The sequence below is a fragment of the Manihot esculenta genome, chromosome 11, assembly GCF_001659605.2.
Source record: "Manihot esculenta cultivar AM560-2 chromosome 11, M.esculenta_v8, whole genome shotgun sequence".
Classification (NCBI taxonomy): Eukaryota; Viridiplantae; Streptophyta; class Magnoliopsida; order Malpighiales; family Euphorbiaceae; genus Manihot; species Manihot esculenta.
Window position 1 is genome coordinate 2,175,609 of NC_035171.2, and position 16,888 is coordinate 2,192,496.

The following is a 16,888-nucleotide window of genomic DNA, read 5'->3' on the forward strand; positions in this document are numbered from 1 at the left end:
GCAAATCGCTCCGGCCACACCGCTACTAGATCAGAACTGAATCAATTTATAATATAAATATATAAAATTTTATATAAATATATATTGGTATGAAATCGGTCTATTTAAGTATTTGCCCATATTAAACTTACAGAAAGATTATGTATTGTAAAATCTAATAAGGATTTGGTGGCCTGAACAGGAGGCCTGCAAAGCTCCCAGTGAAATTAAATACCTGATCACAGGGTGAGAACTTAAAAAGACTTGAGAGTTGAGATTATATCAGTGAAACTGCCAAAGGATCTGGCAAAAATAGTTGGCAGTGAAGGATAAAGATGAGCATGACTAATATGGAAAGAGAAGAAAAAGCAAATTGAGCAAAGTATTTGGGTTAATAAATGAAAAGCTGAGTGTAGTTGAGGCACAATACAGGAAGAAATGGCAGGCTGGGCATGTGTAAGTTCATTGTCTGGGGCAGAGAAAAAGAGTGTGAACCGCCCTCACCTCCTCCTCAGAGTGCACTTCCTCTGACAACTCTCTCTTCTTGCTGCCAACTTTCAACAGATCACACAAAAAAAAACAAAGCTTTTTATTTGCTAGCAGACAAGACCAGTCCTTCCTTTAACCAATAGTTTTTTCGTTGCTCTGTAATGCCATCACCTTCTCCGAGCTGCTGTCCAAATTCTTCCACCCTTTCTCTTTTTATTTATTCTCATTTTTTTAAGAGAAGAAAGGATAGAATTGAGTTCTTGATTTTCTAGCATACATTAATGCTGAGAACTTGTGGCCAATCAGTAGTAGCACTTTAAAATATTTTACTGTTGTCTTGGCCTGACGTGATCAACCTTGTCAGTATCACAAATCCAAATGATGCATATTTAAGGCACGCTTTTTAAAGGTATCCATCCCACCCATTGATAATCTTTGCAATCAAATTAGCAGTAGAGGAATAGTATATATAAAAATAAGAAAATCTATACTTGTTTTTAGCAGCAAAACACCCAAGTCGGCAATTTTTGTTTAGTATATTTAGCATTGTAATAGAAACAAGAAAAGGCAAATGTCTGAAGAAGAGGTGGAAAAGATTGCCACGTTCACTTCCATTATATTTTTGCATTGCAGCTTCACATAATGACATGGCACTCATTTCCAAGTCCATAATTTGAACTCAAAGGTTGCAAACAAGACTTGCCCTAATGTTTTTTTTATTATTTTTTTCGTACAGATGTTTATGGATATATGTAAAGATGTCAGCGACAAGAGAAGCAGCAACAGAAGTTACAGAGGTGCAGTCATTATAAGAGCAGACTCACTCAGTGCAAGTCTCAACAGAGAGCTGAAAAGAGAGGAAGGTGGCAGCAGTTTTATCCTGGAGCTATTTAGTTTTTATCCATGCACAGTGGACGATTCTGCAAAGCAAGAAATGGACTCTTCTGCTGCAAAAATACTCTTCAAAACTCAAGCCCCACAACAAGACCAAGAACTCAGCTGCCTCTGAAACCTCTCTACAAGGACTAGGTCTTCCTTCTTGGTATTTCTGAACTTTTTCTATTTTATTTTTTTCTCTCTTTGGTCTCCGTCAATGATGATGAACGCACCAAACACAAGAAATAGGTCTCCTTTCACTCCAACTCAGTGGCAAGAGCTTGAGCATCAGGCTCTCATTTACAAATATATGGTCTCAGGTGTTCCAATCCCACCTGAACTCATTTATTCTGTCAAAAGAAGCTTGGAGTCTTCTTTGGCTTCCAGGCTCTTTCCTCACCAACCTGGTAAGCTTCATATATATAGTTTCTTTAACCTTGTAGTTATTAAATTTTGGAGTCAGAAATCAGAAACTTGACACTGGGTTTTTGCAGTTGGGTGGGGTTGTTTTCAGGTGGGTTTTGGCAGAAAAGCAGACCCAGAGCCAGGGAGGTGCAGAAGAACAGATGGGAAGAAATGGAGATGCTCAAAGGAGGCGTTCCCGGACTCCAAATATTGTGAGAGACACATGCACAGAGGCAGAAATCGTTCAAGAAAGCCTGTGGAACTTGCTTCGACCGCAACTTCGACGACAGCTACAGCTACTGTAACAAATCCTTTACCATCAATCAACAGAAACCTCTCCACCCCAACTTCTCCTTTTGCTTCCTCTTACTCTTTCTCTCCTCTTTCTTCAACTATGGAGCCTGAAATCCCCGTCTATCAAAATCCTAGCCAAAGCTCCATCCTTAATCCCTTCCTTTACTCTCATTCTTCATCATCTTCTAGACCTCCTGGTTCTGGTTTTTCCCCTCAAAATAGTGCTACCCATAACTTGTTTTTGGACGCTGGCTCTTCTTCTCATGCAGATAAGGATTATAGGTTCGTATAAATTAAAACATCTCGATGCATAGATGCATACTTTAGCAAAATTATTGTTTTCTTTTGATGGTTTGATATTTTTTTTTTCCTTTTTTTAGATATTTTCATGGAATGAGGGAGGTTGTAGATGAGAGAGCTTTCTTCCCTGAAGCTTCAGCAGGGAGTGCAAGAAGCTCACAAGATCCATATCAGCAATTGGCAATGAGTTCCTATAAAGGCTACTCTCAATTACAATTTCAACGCTTAGCTGATACTTCAAAACAACAAGAAGAAGATCAGCAGCATTGCTTCGTTTTGGGTACTGATTTTAAGTCATCATCTACAAGACCAATCAAATTAGAAAGAGAAGGTGAAACCCAGAAACCTTTGCACCATTTCTTTGGTGAGTGGCCACCAAAGAGCACAGACTCGTGGCTGGATCTTGCACCCAGTTCAGGACTGCACACAGCGGGTAATTGATTTTTTTTTTCCTTGCTAATTTGCATACAAGTTTTTCTTAACAATGATAAATTTTTTTTTTTTTTGATTTGCAGATAGTTGATATCTTTCTAGTGTGGCCAAAAGAGTACTATATGCTGGTGGGTGAAGATGCTGCTTTAGATGTTGAAATTGTGGCTAGGGTAACATCTTTTTTTTTGAAATGTTGATGGGATTAATAATTGTAAGGATATACAGGAGGATTCCTGTATTCTGCTTTCTGGAACATTAAATTGATCTCTTTCCCTTGAAAGAAACATGTTTGGAATTTATAGAGACTGCTTGTTTGACTGGAAGAATCTTAGATTACATTTGCAGAAACTAGCAAACCCTTGTTTTGTCCAATGAATTGGATCCTATCATAAATCCTGCCAAGTTTAAGCTGGGAAATATCTGAGGCCACTGCTCACACTATCAAGAACTTACTCATTGCATTTATTAAGAATCTCTAAACTAGCCGATAAGGAAATAATAACTGTTTTTTTAAAGGGGAAATCTTTTTTATTTGAATGCATTTACAAAACTATGCACTTACAGCAGGCTGTGTAAGTTTGTGAGTGCATTTATAACTAGCTAAGAGCTTAGGCTTTGTAAGTCTGTGAATATATTTATAACCGGTTAAATATGTGAGTGTGAAATAATTATCGTTAAACTGTTATTTTTTTATATTATTTAATAATTTTATAATCATTGTTAAAATATATTTTATATAAACTTTAAAATGTAGTAATAAACAATTTGTTTGAATTTGAAATTGTTCGATGTTCTTCAAAATGATGTAATTATTATAACCGTTGAAGCTGTTGTTGTTAAATTTTCTGATTGTATAAGTTTTATGGTTTTATAAGTTGTTGTCAAAATGAATTTTACGTTCAAATTGTGCGTAATGAAAACCTGAAACAAGAAAGTTAAGGAGATAAAAACTGAGAGAAAGAAATCCATTAAAGCATTGGATTATAAAATTAATTGTTCATTTTCTCTCTTTATTGTCTCAATTATTATAAAATTAATTGATAAGTATTTGTTAATAAAATTATTTTATTTTAATAAATTCTTTTTTTACAATAATATTTTATTCAAAAAATTATGTAATTGATATATGAAATATGATTAGTTTAAAATTATATCATTTATCTTTAATTGAATTTAAAAATGATTGATTGTTTGGTAAAAATAAAAGTAAATGAAAATTTTCATTGCTATTACATTGAATAGATAATGCTAGATTTCTTTTTTTAAAAATTATATTTTGAACGATTAATTTGCTGCAAATAAAAAAATATTATTTAAAAAAAATAAAAATATCATTTTGTTACTAATTTAGTAATTCATAGAAAATCATATTTTCAACATTAATTTTTTAAGATTTTAAATATAAGTATTATTTTAAGCCATTTTTTATGAAAGTATTTCACATTTTTATTGTTAAGATATTTAAATTTTGAAAAAAATAAATTGAAACATTAAATTAATTCTATTAAGCAATTTGTATTAGTTAATTTATTAAAATTTTAAATTAATTATAATAATTAAACATAAATATTAAATATAAATGATTTATTTAAAATAAAATAATTTCTATTATTAAATTATCATAAATTAATTAGACAAAATTGAAAAAAAATAGAAAGAGGCTAAAATAACCAATTTTTTATTAAGGTATTGTAGTTGAATTCCTCGAGCATATGAGAATGTTGTAAGTTATTAAGCAATTAAAGAATAAATGGCGAAATGATTACAACGAAAAGCAGACTTTCTTCTTGTGCTAAAATGAATGCATGCATACGTTGAGAGTAACAATCTAATCATGAAGGAAAATAAAAAAAAGGATGCTTTCAGGTGACACCTCATTTTTCCATTACTGGAAAACAGTCCTTCTTTCAAGCACCCACTGAATTCAGATTCAGACATACTTCATTTTTCATTCCAAATAAGCTTAACCCAATATCCAAGCTCATCAAATTAAACAACTGCACAAATCATTGCAATCCTTCCAATTTCCATGATTCCAGACATTGTTTACAAGTATGTTAGCCCAAAATCTGTAACATGACAAAGAAATGGCTCAGACTCTTCTCTGCATTATAAGCTGTGTAGATTAAACTACATTAGATTGTGAAATTCAATAACAAGATTAAGAAAAGGGCAATCAACCAATACCACTTTACAGAATCAAAGACTTCAAGGACCTGCACAGGGGAATCATTCCCCAAATTTTCAAACCAATGATCTGCCATTTGTATCTATTAATCAATCTTTTTGCAGCCCCTTTCATAGAATTTGAACAAAGAATCTTCAATTTTAATCAAAGCTCCTCTAGAGGATCAGTGATATGAACTTGACAATACTGGAAATTCAGGAAGAGTAAGTTTCATATCTTTCTTGGATCCTCAAAAGCTGCCTTCTCTTGAAAACCAAGAACCCAACAACACCAATTTGCAAAATCGCTGCAATGCAAACAAACAATATGCCTACCTTTTGCCCTGCGTTCATTTCATGATTTTTTTGCGTTGATGAAGTTGATTGATGCAGCGTCCTGCTTCCATTTGAGGAGCTGTTGCGTAAGGCACTGCTTGGTGAAGGCGGCAGAGCACTGGTTTCAGAATGTGGGGGAGGTGGTGACAAGCGTGGAGGTGCTGGAGATGATGGGGATGTCGATTCGGGAGCGGGAGGTAATGGGGATGGTGACGGAGGGGTTGGGAATGGTGGAGATGTTGATGGTGTTGGTGGAGGTGGAGGTGGAGGTGGTATTGGAGAAGGTGGAGGTGGAGGTGGAGGTGGCGGTGGCGGTGGCGGTGGCGGTGGAGGGGATGGTGGAGGTGGTGATGGCGGCGGCGGCGGCGGAGGAGGAGGAGGAGGAGGAGGAGGAGGAGGCGATGAGCTTACAAATTTTGATACAAATGCGAGTGATACCGGGACATTTTGTGATCGTGACTCAACAAGAAGAGCACAGAAATTGCATACAAGCCCTAAAATCACAAGGATCAGGGTTAATGACTGTGTTCCCATTAAACAAGAAAATCAAAAGAAAGAAGGCGTTCGATTAGAGGACTCAAGAGGTTGTTGCATCTGAATACGAACCCAAATTCCTGAATTCCTAGTATTCTGATTTAATTCAAGAATTTGGGTTCTTCAAGGCTGGGCAACAGAGAACAAGAGCCAAATCTCCGAAATTCCTCGCTGTAGAGAAAAATCAAGGAAATGGGTCAAGTACGTTCCTTCCAAATCCTCGTTTCAGGATTTGGGAGCAGAGCTCTGGGGTTTGGGTGGCATAAGGAGCTAATCCTGAAAACGGAGATGTTTGTCAATTTTGTTTTTCACGAGAAAAATCAAGGAAAAGAATGAAATGGGTTGGTCCCCAAAATGATTTAGACGGGACACAAAAACAAAGGAATCTCGAATTTTCATTCAGAGATGCAGAGGATCCTCGATTTCCATTACAGATTCTGCAAAAAAGGGCAAGTAAAAAACGAGTGGAAAAAGATATTGGGTAAATGCCATTAATGAGAGAAGATGTCGTCTGCGAATTCACATTGATGTCTGATTCATCCCTCTTTCTGAGAAACGCATATGAGAAACAAACAGAGAAAGAGAAAATGAATGAAGAGAGAATCAGCGCATGCGCGGTTGAATGGGAGCAGAGGCTAATTTTGGGGGTGATTGGTTGCCTAGAAAGAGAATCTAAAAGGAGAGCTGTTAGGTGTTAACTACGTAGGAAGAGGAAGAGGAAGAGGAAGAGGAAAACAGAGAGAAAATCTTTTGTGGGATCGTGACCTGTCAAACAGAGACACACCCTGTAAGATCATGTGGGCCCAAATGTTTGGGTAATAACATGGGATTGGACTTTTGGATGTTGAATGATAGTGAAAGGGAGGGCATTTGGGCCCATCAAAAATCTATTTGCTCACTCAGAATTTAGGGTTAGCCCACAAAATTCAATTGGCATTTTGTAACTTAATTTAGGGCCGTCATGGGTTTTTGAAAATGACAATGCATGAGACAAATTTAATTATGAGTGAATAAATTATATAATTTATTAAATTAAAATTAAATTTTCCTTTTCAAGTGTTAGCCTAGTTGTTATTCATATTAATTTTAGATGACAACGTAAATTAAAAATTTTTATAATAAGGGCCTTCTAAATTAAAATATAAAAAAATATAACCAATTTCTTATAAAAAATAAAAAATAAAAAATAAAAAATAAAAATTAAGCATTAAATATTAGAGAGAAAAAAAGAAAATAAATAAGAAAAAAATAAAAAGTATTTTCTCTTTGCTTTTTTCTTTTTTCTTTTTGTTGGGATAGAGGGAAAATAAATAAGGAAGAAATGAAAATAAAGTTATTTTATATTGTTTGGGAAGATAAGAAAATAAAAGGAGAGAAGAAAATTATAATTAATTTACTATTCTGTCATATATATTAAAAAAATACTTTTGAAGGATAATTTTATGATCTTTGATCTACGGACCGTCAGCAAATTAGTTCATTAGCGCACAATTCTTCATAATCAAGCATTTAGACTGACTGGAATCTGAATTTATCAAAAGAGGAATTCAGTTCATCTGAATAGGGAAAAGGATCTAGTTACATCTTAGTCCTATTAGTATAAACTAAGAGGGAAATTAAATAGTTACATGACAAAAAAATAATATCTCTGTATGTACGACCCTGTACAATAGCCACAAATAATGCTGTAAAACAGTAGCAATTATACGTAACTGGAGAATAAAAAAAAATAAAACAATGCGTGGCTAAACCCACTCACATATATCAAAATTTTTATATTTTTCTGGACATTAGAACCTTAATTTTGATATGTAAAGTAAATGTTATTTTATTATAAATTTGATATTTTCTCTCTAATTAATTTGAAGAGGAAATAATAAACAGAAAATAAGGCTTATTTTTCCTTCCTCTGTTTTACTTACCTTCCCTTTCCAAATAAGAGACAATTTCAGTCAATTTTTCTTTTTTTCTTTTTTTTTTTTCCTTTATTTTCTACACATCCAAACAAAGGTGAATGTGGGACATGAAATTATTGGCATAAAAAATAATAATGGAAAAGAAAATCTCAGGCAGCTACGAGCCTATGACAAAGTGATAAAGGTGTTTGAGCCTCAGTAAAATACATGTGTAATAAAGAAGAGGAAGCCAAGATAGTGGTAAAGCTAAGAGAAAATCCAAGGCAAGATCACATGGCATTTGCCAGCCTCCTTATTACGAGAACAGTAGAAATGCAGCTCCAGCAATAAGCATGTTTGGCTTGATCCTCACTCACCACCCCACTTCTATTTAAACACTTCCTAAAATGTTAATTTCTCAGCCAAACAACTGTCTTTTAGCAGCAGAATCTACAGCCCTCTCGCTTTTGTCCCATCACCACTGCACAGTAGATCAATTTTAGGCCAGGGCAACCTCCCTAGCTACGTCTATCGCCAACCCACACTTTAGAAACACTTCTGTTTCAAGTAATTTTCTTAATTTTCAGTCATTTAAAGACCATGAAAGTGATGTTTATTATGTCTCAGTTTTTTTATTTTTGGTAATTAAGAAGAATTCAAACAGCCTTATTTTGAAATTCTACATAAAGGGTTTTCTTTATTTCTTTGTTTTTGTTTTTATTTTTTATCTTTTTTTCTCCCTCAATCCATTTGCAATGATTTCTCTGAGAGAGGGAAGAGAGAGATGCTGGAATTGCAGAGACAAAAAAAGAGAGTAAATGGAGGGATGGGCCATGGACCCCCTTCAACATCATGAAAGCTTACACCTTTAGCTGATGTATATTACATTATATTATAATTTTTTTTACCAAATAAAATATATTTATATTTAAAATCTGTATTGCCTTGGAAATTGTTGCTTTTTTTTCTTTTGGAGGTTAACATTCAGAGGGAGGTTGAATTGAGTCGAACGAGAAGCACACCCCAAAGGTTTTTCAAAAAAAAAAAACTAATTTTGGAAATATTATTCATAAAAATCTTCTTTTTCCTTTGCCCTAACAGTTGTGTAAATTTTTCATCATTTAATTAGGACGGAAAGGGACTTTATTCAAACAATTTATTAAAATAAAATAAAATGAAATGAAAATTTATCAATATTCAAAGATTTAACCATTAAAATAATATGAGCACTGGAGAATTACATATATGAGCAAGATTAATTATTTTGGAGAAAAATAAAAAAAATCCTGATAGTGATGCAGAGAGACTGAGCGAATATGTACGAAATGGCAGTGAGAAAATTTAGAGATGGATTCGGGGCAGACGAGAGGGGATCCACATAAATCTACGTTTAGATTTCTAAGAATTCTAGTGAATTAGGGCTTTAGATTCGATCACCCAAAAACAAAAAAGAAAAAATTAGGGTTTAGGTTGTTAGATAGGACGTAAGAGTTAAAGAGTGTAGGGTTTGAGATTTGTTGCATGGTTTGGGATTCTGTTCTGCTCTCATCTAAACTATTAACTCCTTATTCTACCTCTGCCTATACTTGCTTGCTTTGTCTTCTTCTTAATTGTACTGCACAGTGTCTGATGTCATGCATATATATATCGGAATAGATTTCTAATAGCAATGAGACAAATTCAACGATGGAAGTGAACACTACGCGCAGTCAAGAGGAGTAGGATTGGCACTGAATAAAAGCCCTAGAATGACTGCAAGAGGAGAGAGAGAGAGAGAGACGGGCACATGAGGCTATAACGGCACGCAATTTAAGACAGCCCTTTACATAGAGCTGCTGCCTCTTGGATGCTCTCTCTCTTTCTCTTTTCTCTCTGCTCTGTGCTCAGTGCTCAGTGTCTATAGTATAGTCAAAGGAATCACTCAAGTTCTTTGACTTTTTCATAGTATGTATGTTTGTGTTTGATGGGATATACCCATCAACAGAAGGCTATAAAAATTTTCTTGAGAAAATCCATGCATGAGATTAATAGAATCTCTATCAACTCCATCGTTTCTGTTTTAATTTGTTTTGTTAAATTTCGACCATATAGTTAAATAACTGAACTCTGATGGGTGCTTTATAATATGTATGATTAGTTGAATTCAGGTCCAGAATTCAATTTATTGTCATAACTAGAACAGGTTTGCCATCAACCCACCCACCAACCAACAACGTAGGACATGGTTTCTTTTGTTTCAACGAAGGAAACAAGGTGAGATTTGGCCATTAATGTCGGAACTAACTGCGAAAGTTTTGAATTCGTTTCATTTTACTACTTTTCATTTTCATGAATCCTCCTAAAAAAACCTTAATCTCGTAATCCTGAAATTCAAGTTCTTGCGACATTTGCTACGTACCCTTCTATATCTACCAAATTTTCTTTTTCCCTACAGTTTCTAATAACTTGAACTCTCAAATCTAAAAGTCGAAGACAAATAATCTGTGAAATGCTCATCCCTACTCATTCCACAATGCAAACATGGGGACTGGATGAACTAATCCTAAACCACTAATCCTATCATTACTTCCATTGTTACCATCTTCATACTTTGAGCCTTCCAACGAGGAGAAACCTTGAGTGTAATCTCCAACACCTGTGCTGAATTCGCCGGCTAAGCCAACCGAACATTTTGAACTCACTGGATTGTTGGCATTACTAGCACTTGGTCGCTGTTGATGTTCGTCCGAATTTGAATTCCACATTGTATCAGCCAATTCATCAGAGGCTTCACAATTTGCCATGGCAAGAAGGCGTTGAGGAGATGTTGATGAAGCACAAGAATTATTGTCCTCAAGCGTCGATGGGGCCAAGTCTTTTGGTGATCGTTTGGCAAGGTCACCAGCAATGAGTGTAGAGCTTGAGCAAATTCTCTTCACATCATATCTACTTATATCAAAATTGGTAACAGCACTTGTACCTCTAAATTTAATCGCTGCAATATCATAGGCCTCAGCAGCTTCTTCTTGCGTGCCTATAATTTTATCAAGCAACAAATTGAAAGTTCCATGACTTGTGCAGATTAGTAAAAGTATAATCTGTAAACCTATTGATTGGAGAATTATCAGGATACCGAAGAGCAATTATGAAATATCGTATACATGCACGTGATTATGGTCCATGTGTGTCTTAAATCCAACAAAAAAATAGTATACATGCAAAATTATTATAGAAGAAGAGGAGGAGAGGCTTACTAAAAGTTCCGAGGTACAAGTCCTTGTTCCCAGCAACCCTCCCAATTCTAGCTTGCCATCTTCCATGTTGATGGTGCCTGCCAGATAAAGGAAAACAACTTAGCAAATAAAGGGAAAGAAAGAAAGATATGGTGATGGATGATCTTTAACTAGCACACTAAAGTCTAAAGCATATAGACTTGGTAATGGTATCGTATCCACATGCATAATAATGTTTGCCTATTATTGCCTACGATAACTGAAAAGCCTGCAAAAAATAATAAATAATGTAAAACTTTATCGTTGAGGTCGCTTTCTGCCATCACCTTGTCACTCCTCTATACACAGAAGCTCCTCTTGAAAACCCACTACTTTTCCTGCCAAAATTTGAAGAAAGCAATCAATCTTTCTTTCTGCATTTCCTTTTCAATTTGAAATTAATTAATATGAAGAAGATTGCAAAACAGCTTGCAGAGAGGAGAGAATTTAACCTTCTCAAATTGGCTACAAATTCTTGCCTGGTCATGTGCTTCATCTCTTCAAGTTCTTTCTCATAAGTGCTTAACTATATACAAGCATTAAATGAATAAGGTTCGAAAAACAAGTTGGAAATAATCATCTTCAAGAAATTAATAGAAATGGTGTTAATTTTTGCATAGACTTACAGGGAAATTTATATGAGTTGTTGGTCCCCAATACTTCAAGGCAGCTAAATCATAAGCTCTTGCTGCTTTTTCTTCTTTATCATAACCACCTGATAAAACCATTTAACAAAAAGAATGAAGGAGAAAGAACATGCACACCACCCAATGTTTCTTATCTTTTTTTTAAATAAATGCAATTTAAAAAAAAAAGAGAGAAAAAAAAAAGAAACAACTGAAGATAAAACAAGAATCCGGACACAGGAGTTTCACCTACCAAGGTAAACTGCACAAGGTTGACATAGCGAAAGGAGAAGACCCAAAAAGTGCATGAAAACGCAGCCGTTAGCATATTCTTTTGGTGAAAAAAAGAGTTAAAACGAAGAAGAAAATAAAGAGAGCAAAAAAAGATGAAGCTTGTCTCTCCCACCTTGCCTTCCTTTCCTTGTTTGTCCTTCTTTTCTGCAGCTATTGTCCCACAAATGAGCCTCGTATCTTCCAGTCCATCTATGCCTAACAGCATCAAGCACTCAAAAATTTTACATACATATGAGAGAATTCAAGCAAACTTATCCATAATTTCTGCTGAGACAAAAGTACATAAACGTGTAATAGTTAGTACCTCGTGACGCCTCTATATTGTGAAGTTCTTTGTCCGAAAGTGTCAATGGATTTACGAGGGATTGGCTCTCTTGCAACAGACTTTCCAATAGGCCTTTTACGATTGTCAACCGCTTGCACTGGAGAAACTGCAGCCAATTCATTCTGAGAACTCGGACTCATTGTGAGTGATAATGGCTGAAAATTGCAATTGTTTGCTTCACTTGAAGATTTATCGCCAGAATATGGTGTCTGCCTTAGCCAAGACTTGAACCCAGAAACTGAACTACCACTCTCGAACGGTAAACTATACATCCTATTGTTATGGCTATGGCTAGGGTTTGGATCGCAGTGTTGGAGGTTGTCACTAGGGATTAGGATATGTGGGTTTTCATTGTAATGATGATAAGATTGGATTAAATGAGGTGGGTTTGTGAGATTGTCTCTAGTGTCTATATCTCCATTGTTGTTGATGCTTGGTACTACATTAACATTGATTCCATTACTTTGGTTTTGGGTATGGTCTTCCTGGCAGTAAAATTTGGTCTCATCAGAAGGGGAGTTTGAGTAACAACCTAAGAAGTCCTCAAGCTTTGGACCCTCCTCACTTGCACTAGTCCCATCAATGGAGTTTTCATATCTCCAATCTACAAAATATCCATTTCAAACAACGAGTTAGAAGATCACACACACATACACTTAACATTCAAGACTTTAAGAACAAAACCCTAGCTACCTTGAAAATCAAAACTAGAGAAGAGAAGAAGGGTTGCATGCAGATGAAGAAGCAGTACCTTGAGAAGCATTAGAGGAACGTCTAAAAGGATCAACAACACAGAGAGAACCATCAGAGCGCAAAGGCATAACAGAAGAGAAACCTCCTTGTTCATCTCTACCAAACCCTTGATCGATTCTCAGGTGTGGAGTCAGAGAAAATCCCAACCATTTACTCATCTCCTTCTATCTCAGAAACTGTGTTCTGGGTTACTAATATATGTATCTTTTCTGGTTAATTTCGTTTTCACTGACTCGGGTTTATGGTTTTAAAGCTCAAACTTCAAAACATTTGAAACGAAGCTCTCTGTCTCTCTCTCTCCCTCTCTCTCCCTCTCTCTCTCTCTCTCTCTCTCTGTCTCTCTCAATGAAGCTTTGGGTTATGTGCCCTTCCTTTAGCAGAGGTGGCCATGAGTCAGTCTGTCCATCACTTACACACACATATATATACACTACACAATAAACAAAATCCGAGTGTGTCCAAATTTTGATAAAACCCTTTTCGTTTGATGGAAATGGACTCTACTTTTATTTGATTAGACTACTTGATGCCTTCTGTATGAATCTCTGTCTTTTTTAAAGGTCTAGATCTTCCTGCTAAATTTATACTCCCATGAAACCTACTGCACCAAATTTCGGCTCTAAATTATGCCATGGTCTCACAGCGGCACCTTCTCCAACTTCACACTCGACGCATGCAGAGGTTGAAAAAAATGACTGCCTGTGATAAAACGGTGGATCCTGACGCATGTATAGGGTTATTCTGGTAATTTTAGGAAGGGCAAGCTTTGAACTCTCCCCTTAAGAAGAGACAAATTTTGGGGAAACAAAAAATTACATTTAGACATATAAAAAAATGTTTTATTTAGTTTGTATTTTTAATTAATTTTATAAAAATAAATTAATTTATATACTAAATATAATTACATCATACTTTTTTAATAAATAATTTTTTTTAAAAATATATTTTCTAAACTTCTAAAAAATAGAATAATTCACTATAATGATTATAATAAAATTATTATTATTATTATTATTTATATGGTAAAGATTTTGCTTTGGTCCCAACAATTTGCATTATTGCTGGTCCTTTCTCACATTTATTGTCTCTCTCTTTTGGGCTTTTATTGTACTTGCTAATCAATCAGTTTTCTGTAGATGCGTGAAGTACACTTACCATGATATCAAATAATTTAAATAAATTATTGTAAGATTATACAATAATTTATTTTTTTTAATGAATTGAATTTTTTATTTTTAATAAAAAATTATTAAAAAATAAATAAATTAAATTGAATTTTCATATAACAGAGCATCTCTTTATATTAGGCCATATAAGAAATAGGGTTGGGTCAGGCTAAGAATTGCTGACCCAAACCCATTTTTGCTTTTAAAACATTTTCAGCCCAATTTTATAGATTACTGAAAGAGTTGAGGTTGGAGTCAGGGCTGGACTACGTGCTCCTGGATTTGGTGCACCGTGAAATTCACTTGCGCTTGCTAAAGGATGATTTCCATTCTCAGTTTGCCCAAAAAGAAACCATATATTTTTTTATATAAAAGCAAATGAAACTTTACAATAATTTCGTATTTTGTTTTTAGTTTTTTAATTTTTTTCTAAATTAATCGTATGATATAAAATATATAATATTTTTATTATTTTAATTATATTAATTACTGATGATCTGAGATCCAGAAAGTAGAGTTTTACAATGGTTCTGTAAAACTGGAAAAAACTTAGACATAGAGGAGAGTAATTCTCCTTTTATATGTTTCTTTTTGTCTGCTAGTGACGTACTAATAGAATGTATATCGTTGGTCCACCTGTCCCTGCTACATTGATACGGACGTACGAGGGAATCAAATCTCTGCTCCATGCGTAACGGCCTTTGATTCTCCCTGTGCGTGTGTAGATGGGCTCACAAGACAGGTGGATGAATCTTCTTCCTGGTTCTAGGCTAGACCGGAAGATAGGAACAAAACTGGACCCAAAGGGGTCGGCCCGAGGAGCAGTGAAGGCTGGGCCGACCTGGTTAAGAAATTAAAAGGGAGTCTGGTATCAAGGATCGAAAGGGCCTGATCTGTCAGTACAGAGGATGTATGGGCTTTCGGATGATGAGCCCTTACCGCGGGTTTGACCCTTGATCGGGATTGAGAAACCTAGCGGTCATCAATTACATTTTTCAGTTCGTATAAAAATAATTACAAGTCTATTGTGAGACACGTGCATACAATAAAATAGCTTTGTTTGTATCTAATATTCTTTCTTTTTTCTTTTTTAATTTTGTCTTTTACGTGAAAATAAACATGTCTATTAACTTGAGTTAATTGGGCGGCAAATTTTTTCATGAAATTCAATAATTTAAACTCATATTAAATAAATTTAAAAAATAAAATATTTTAAAAATATTCTAATCACATTATTTTATCTTACCACTTACGATAGAATTAAAATTATTTTATTTTATTATATAAAAAAAGACTACTTTAGAGAAGTAGATAGGACATAAAATCATATATTTTCATACAAATGAGATTTGTATTGTCATTATTTAATTGCATTCTTTTGAATCATGAGACCCATAGAGAAAGACATTAATCATGAGCAGGTGCGGAGGGAAGGTACGGTAAGGGTCACGTGTCGTACCGACGATCGGAAAATGCTTTGAAGGGGATGAAGGTACTACTGCGGCGCAGTCGATGCCCTATCAAAAAGAAGCTTCTAACTCCGCCACTGATCATGAGCTTAATTAGAAGATTTAAAATAAATAAATAACTCACATATTCAAATTAAATCTATTATAAAATTAAACACATAAAAAATAATCATTTAAATCAAAACGATCAATCATAGACAATCTAATAATGCAGTTATTAAATAAATTTATCAAAATTAAGAAGATGGATCGATAATAGAATTCATGAGACGTGTCATAATAATAATAATAATGAAATTGAGGCTACTGATCTAAGGGATGAAAAGGAATCTGTGGGTGTGAATTTTGTCACACTACGCAGGGCAATGAATTTTGAAACGGAGAGTATTAACCGATAAATTCAGGTCCAAAGAAGAATAGAAGTGGAATATTTAAAAAGGAAAAGATGCTCGTGACTCGTGTGTCCGTACAATCAATCAATCATACACCACGTGATAACGATTTTGTTTTTGTTTTTTTTTGTATTTTGATGTTTGTATTGCACTAATATTTTATATTTTAAAATTCATATAATATGATTGATTTGATTCACTTTAAAAATTAAATTAAACTGCCTAAACTTATTAGATACTATTATTAATTTCTCTCTTGATTTTCAAAATTCTATCAAGATAAATGTTTTTAATAAGATGAAAAAATTTAATAAAAATAAAATGAATTTGAATAAATAATGATATTTAGAAATTTAAAAAATAAAATTTACAATGTGAATATGAGATTAGATAGAGAAAGATGTTTCTCTCATCTTATTCTTTTTTTTTATCTGTTAGTAACATTTAACGATATTTCTGCTACAGTACCATTTGTTTTTGTTAGGTCTATATTTACAGACGTGTTAGACCCCTCTTCATATCATACGATCATTTAATTCGTCTGGTGTACATGCGGACAGAACTGTAAAGTGATTAGATTAACTGTTTTCCTTCACTTCACATCATCAAATTGAATATTTTTTATTAATTTTTAATGTTCGTGTATTTAAATTAAAATTTAAACCGTTGAACCGATTAATTGAAAAAAGATTTTATAAATTTTAATTAAAACTTAAAATGTTGGATCGATTATCTAAGGAAAGTTTTATAAATTTTACATCAACATTAGTTTTTTTGAATCTGATTTCATCTATAATAGATAAGCTTGGCGGTCTAGAAAATTTCTTATTTTAGAGCTTTTCGTATATTTTTTTGTAAAAAAAAAAAGAAGAAAAATTCGGTGTGCGTGACACGTGTATGAGGATC

The 16,888-nt window shown here is 34.2% G+C and overlaps 3 protein-coding genes across 4 annotated transcripts; 1 reads left to right on the plus strand and 2 right to left on the minus strand.

The window, feature by feature from the left end:
- The first annotated feature begins 1,258 nt into the window (after positions 1 to 1,258).
- On the plus strand, positions 1,259 to 3,099 carry LOC110627059 (growth-regulating factor 5). Its single transcript, XM_021773285.2, has 4 exons — positions 1,259 to 1,751; positions 1,839 to 2,325; positions 2,424 to 2,776; positions 2,859 to 3,099. Exons 1-4 carry the CDS (start codon positions 1,562 to 1,564, stop codon positions 2,864 to 2,866), a joined length of 1,038 nt encoding a protein of 345 aa, XP_021628977.1. The 5' UTR covers positions 1,259 to 1,561; the 3' UTR covers positions 2,867 to 3,099.
- Positions 3,100 to 4,437: 1,338 nt separating this feature from the next.
- On the minus strand, positions 4,438 to 6,590 carry LOC110627062 (leucine-rich repeat extensin-like protein 3). 2 transcript variants are annotated; one of them, XM_043961592.1, is made up of 2 exons: positions 5,278 to 6,590; positions 4,438 to 4,844 (listed from the first exon to the last, which is right to left on the minus strand). In XM_043961592.1, exons 1-2 carry the CDS (start codon positions 5,809 to 5,811, stop codon positions 4,833 to 4,835), a joined length of 546 nt encoding a protein of 181 aa, XP_043817527.1. In that variant the 5' UTR covers positions 5,812 to 6,590; the 3' UTR covers positions 4,438 to 4,832. The 2 variants fall into 2 exon arrangements, with proteins under 2 accessions (XP_043817527.1, XP_043817526.1); XM_043961591.1 differs by having other exon boundaries at positions 4,438 to 6,589.
- Positions 6,591 to 10,005: 3,415 nt separating this feature from the next.
- LOC110625464 (AP2-like ethylene-responsive transcription factor AIL1) lies at positions 10,006 to 13,265 on the minus strand. Its single transcript, XM_021771063.2, has 9 exons — positions 12,954 to 13,265; positions 12,182 to 12,806; positions 11,990 to 12,072; positions 11,837 to 11,845; positions 11,584 to 11,672; positions 11,410 to 11,483; positions 11,245 to 11,295; positions 10,940 to 11,016; positions 10,006 to 10,719 (listed from the first exon to the last, which is right to left on the minus strand). Exons 1-9 carry the CDS (start codon positions 13,111 to 13,113, stop codon positions 10,205 to 10,207), a joined length of 1,683 nt encoding a protein of 560 aa, XP_021626755.1. The 5' UTR covers positions 13,114 to 13,265; the 3' UTR covers positions 10,006 to 10,204.
- Positions 13,266 to 16,888: the final 3,623 nt, after the last annotated feature.

Coding starts and splice junctions, on each gene's coding strand:
- LOC110627059 (XM_021773285.2), top strand. CDS start 1,562: ATGATGATGAACGCACCAAACACAAGAAATAGGTCTCCTTTCACTCCA. Junction 1,752..1,838: donor GCTCTTTCCTCACCAACCTG/GTAAGCTTCATA, acceptor GGGTTTTTGCAG/TTGGGTGGGGTTGTTTTCAG. Junction 2,326..2,423: donor CATGCAGATAAGGATTATAG/GTTCGTATAAAT, acceptor TCCTTTTTTTAG/ATATTTTCATGGAATGAGGG.
- LOC110625464 (XM_021771063.2), bottom strand. CDS start 13,113: ATGAGTAAATGGTTGGGATTTTCTCTGACTCCACACCTGAGAATCGAT. Junction 11,484..11,583: donor CAACTCATATAAATTTCCCT/GTAAGTCTATGC, acceptor GCTTGTATATAG/TTAAGCACTTATGAGAAAGA. Junction 11,017..11,244: donor GTGTATAGAGGAGTGACAAG/GTGATGGCAGAA, acceptor TTTATCTGGCAG/GCACCATCAACATGGAAGAT.
- LOC110627062 (XM_043961591.1), bottom strand. CDS start 5,811: ATGGGAACACAGTCATTAACCCTGATCCTTGTGATTTTAGGGCTTGTA.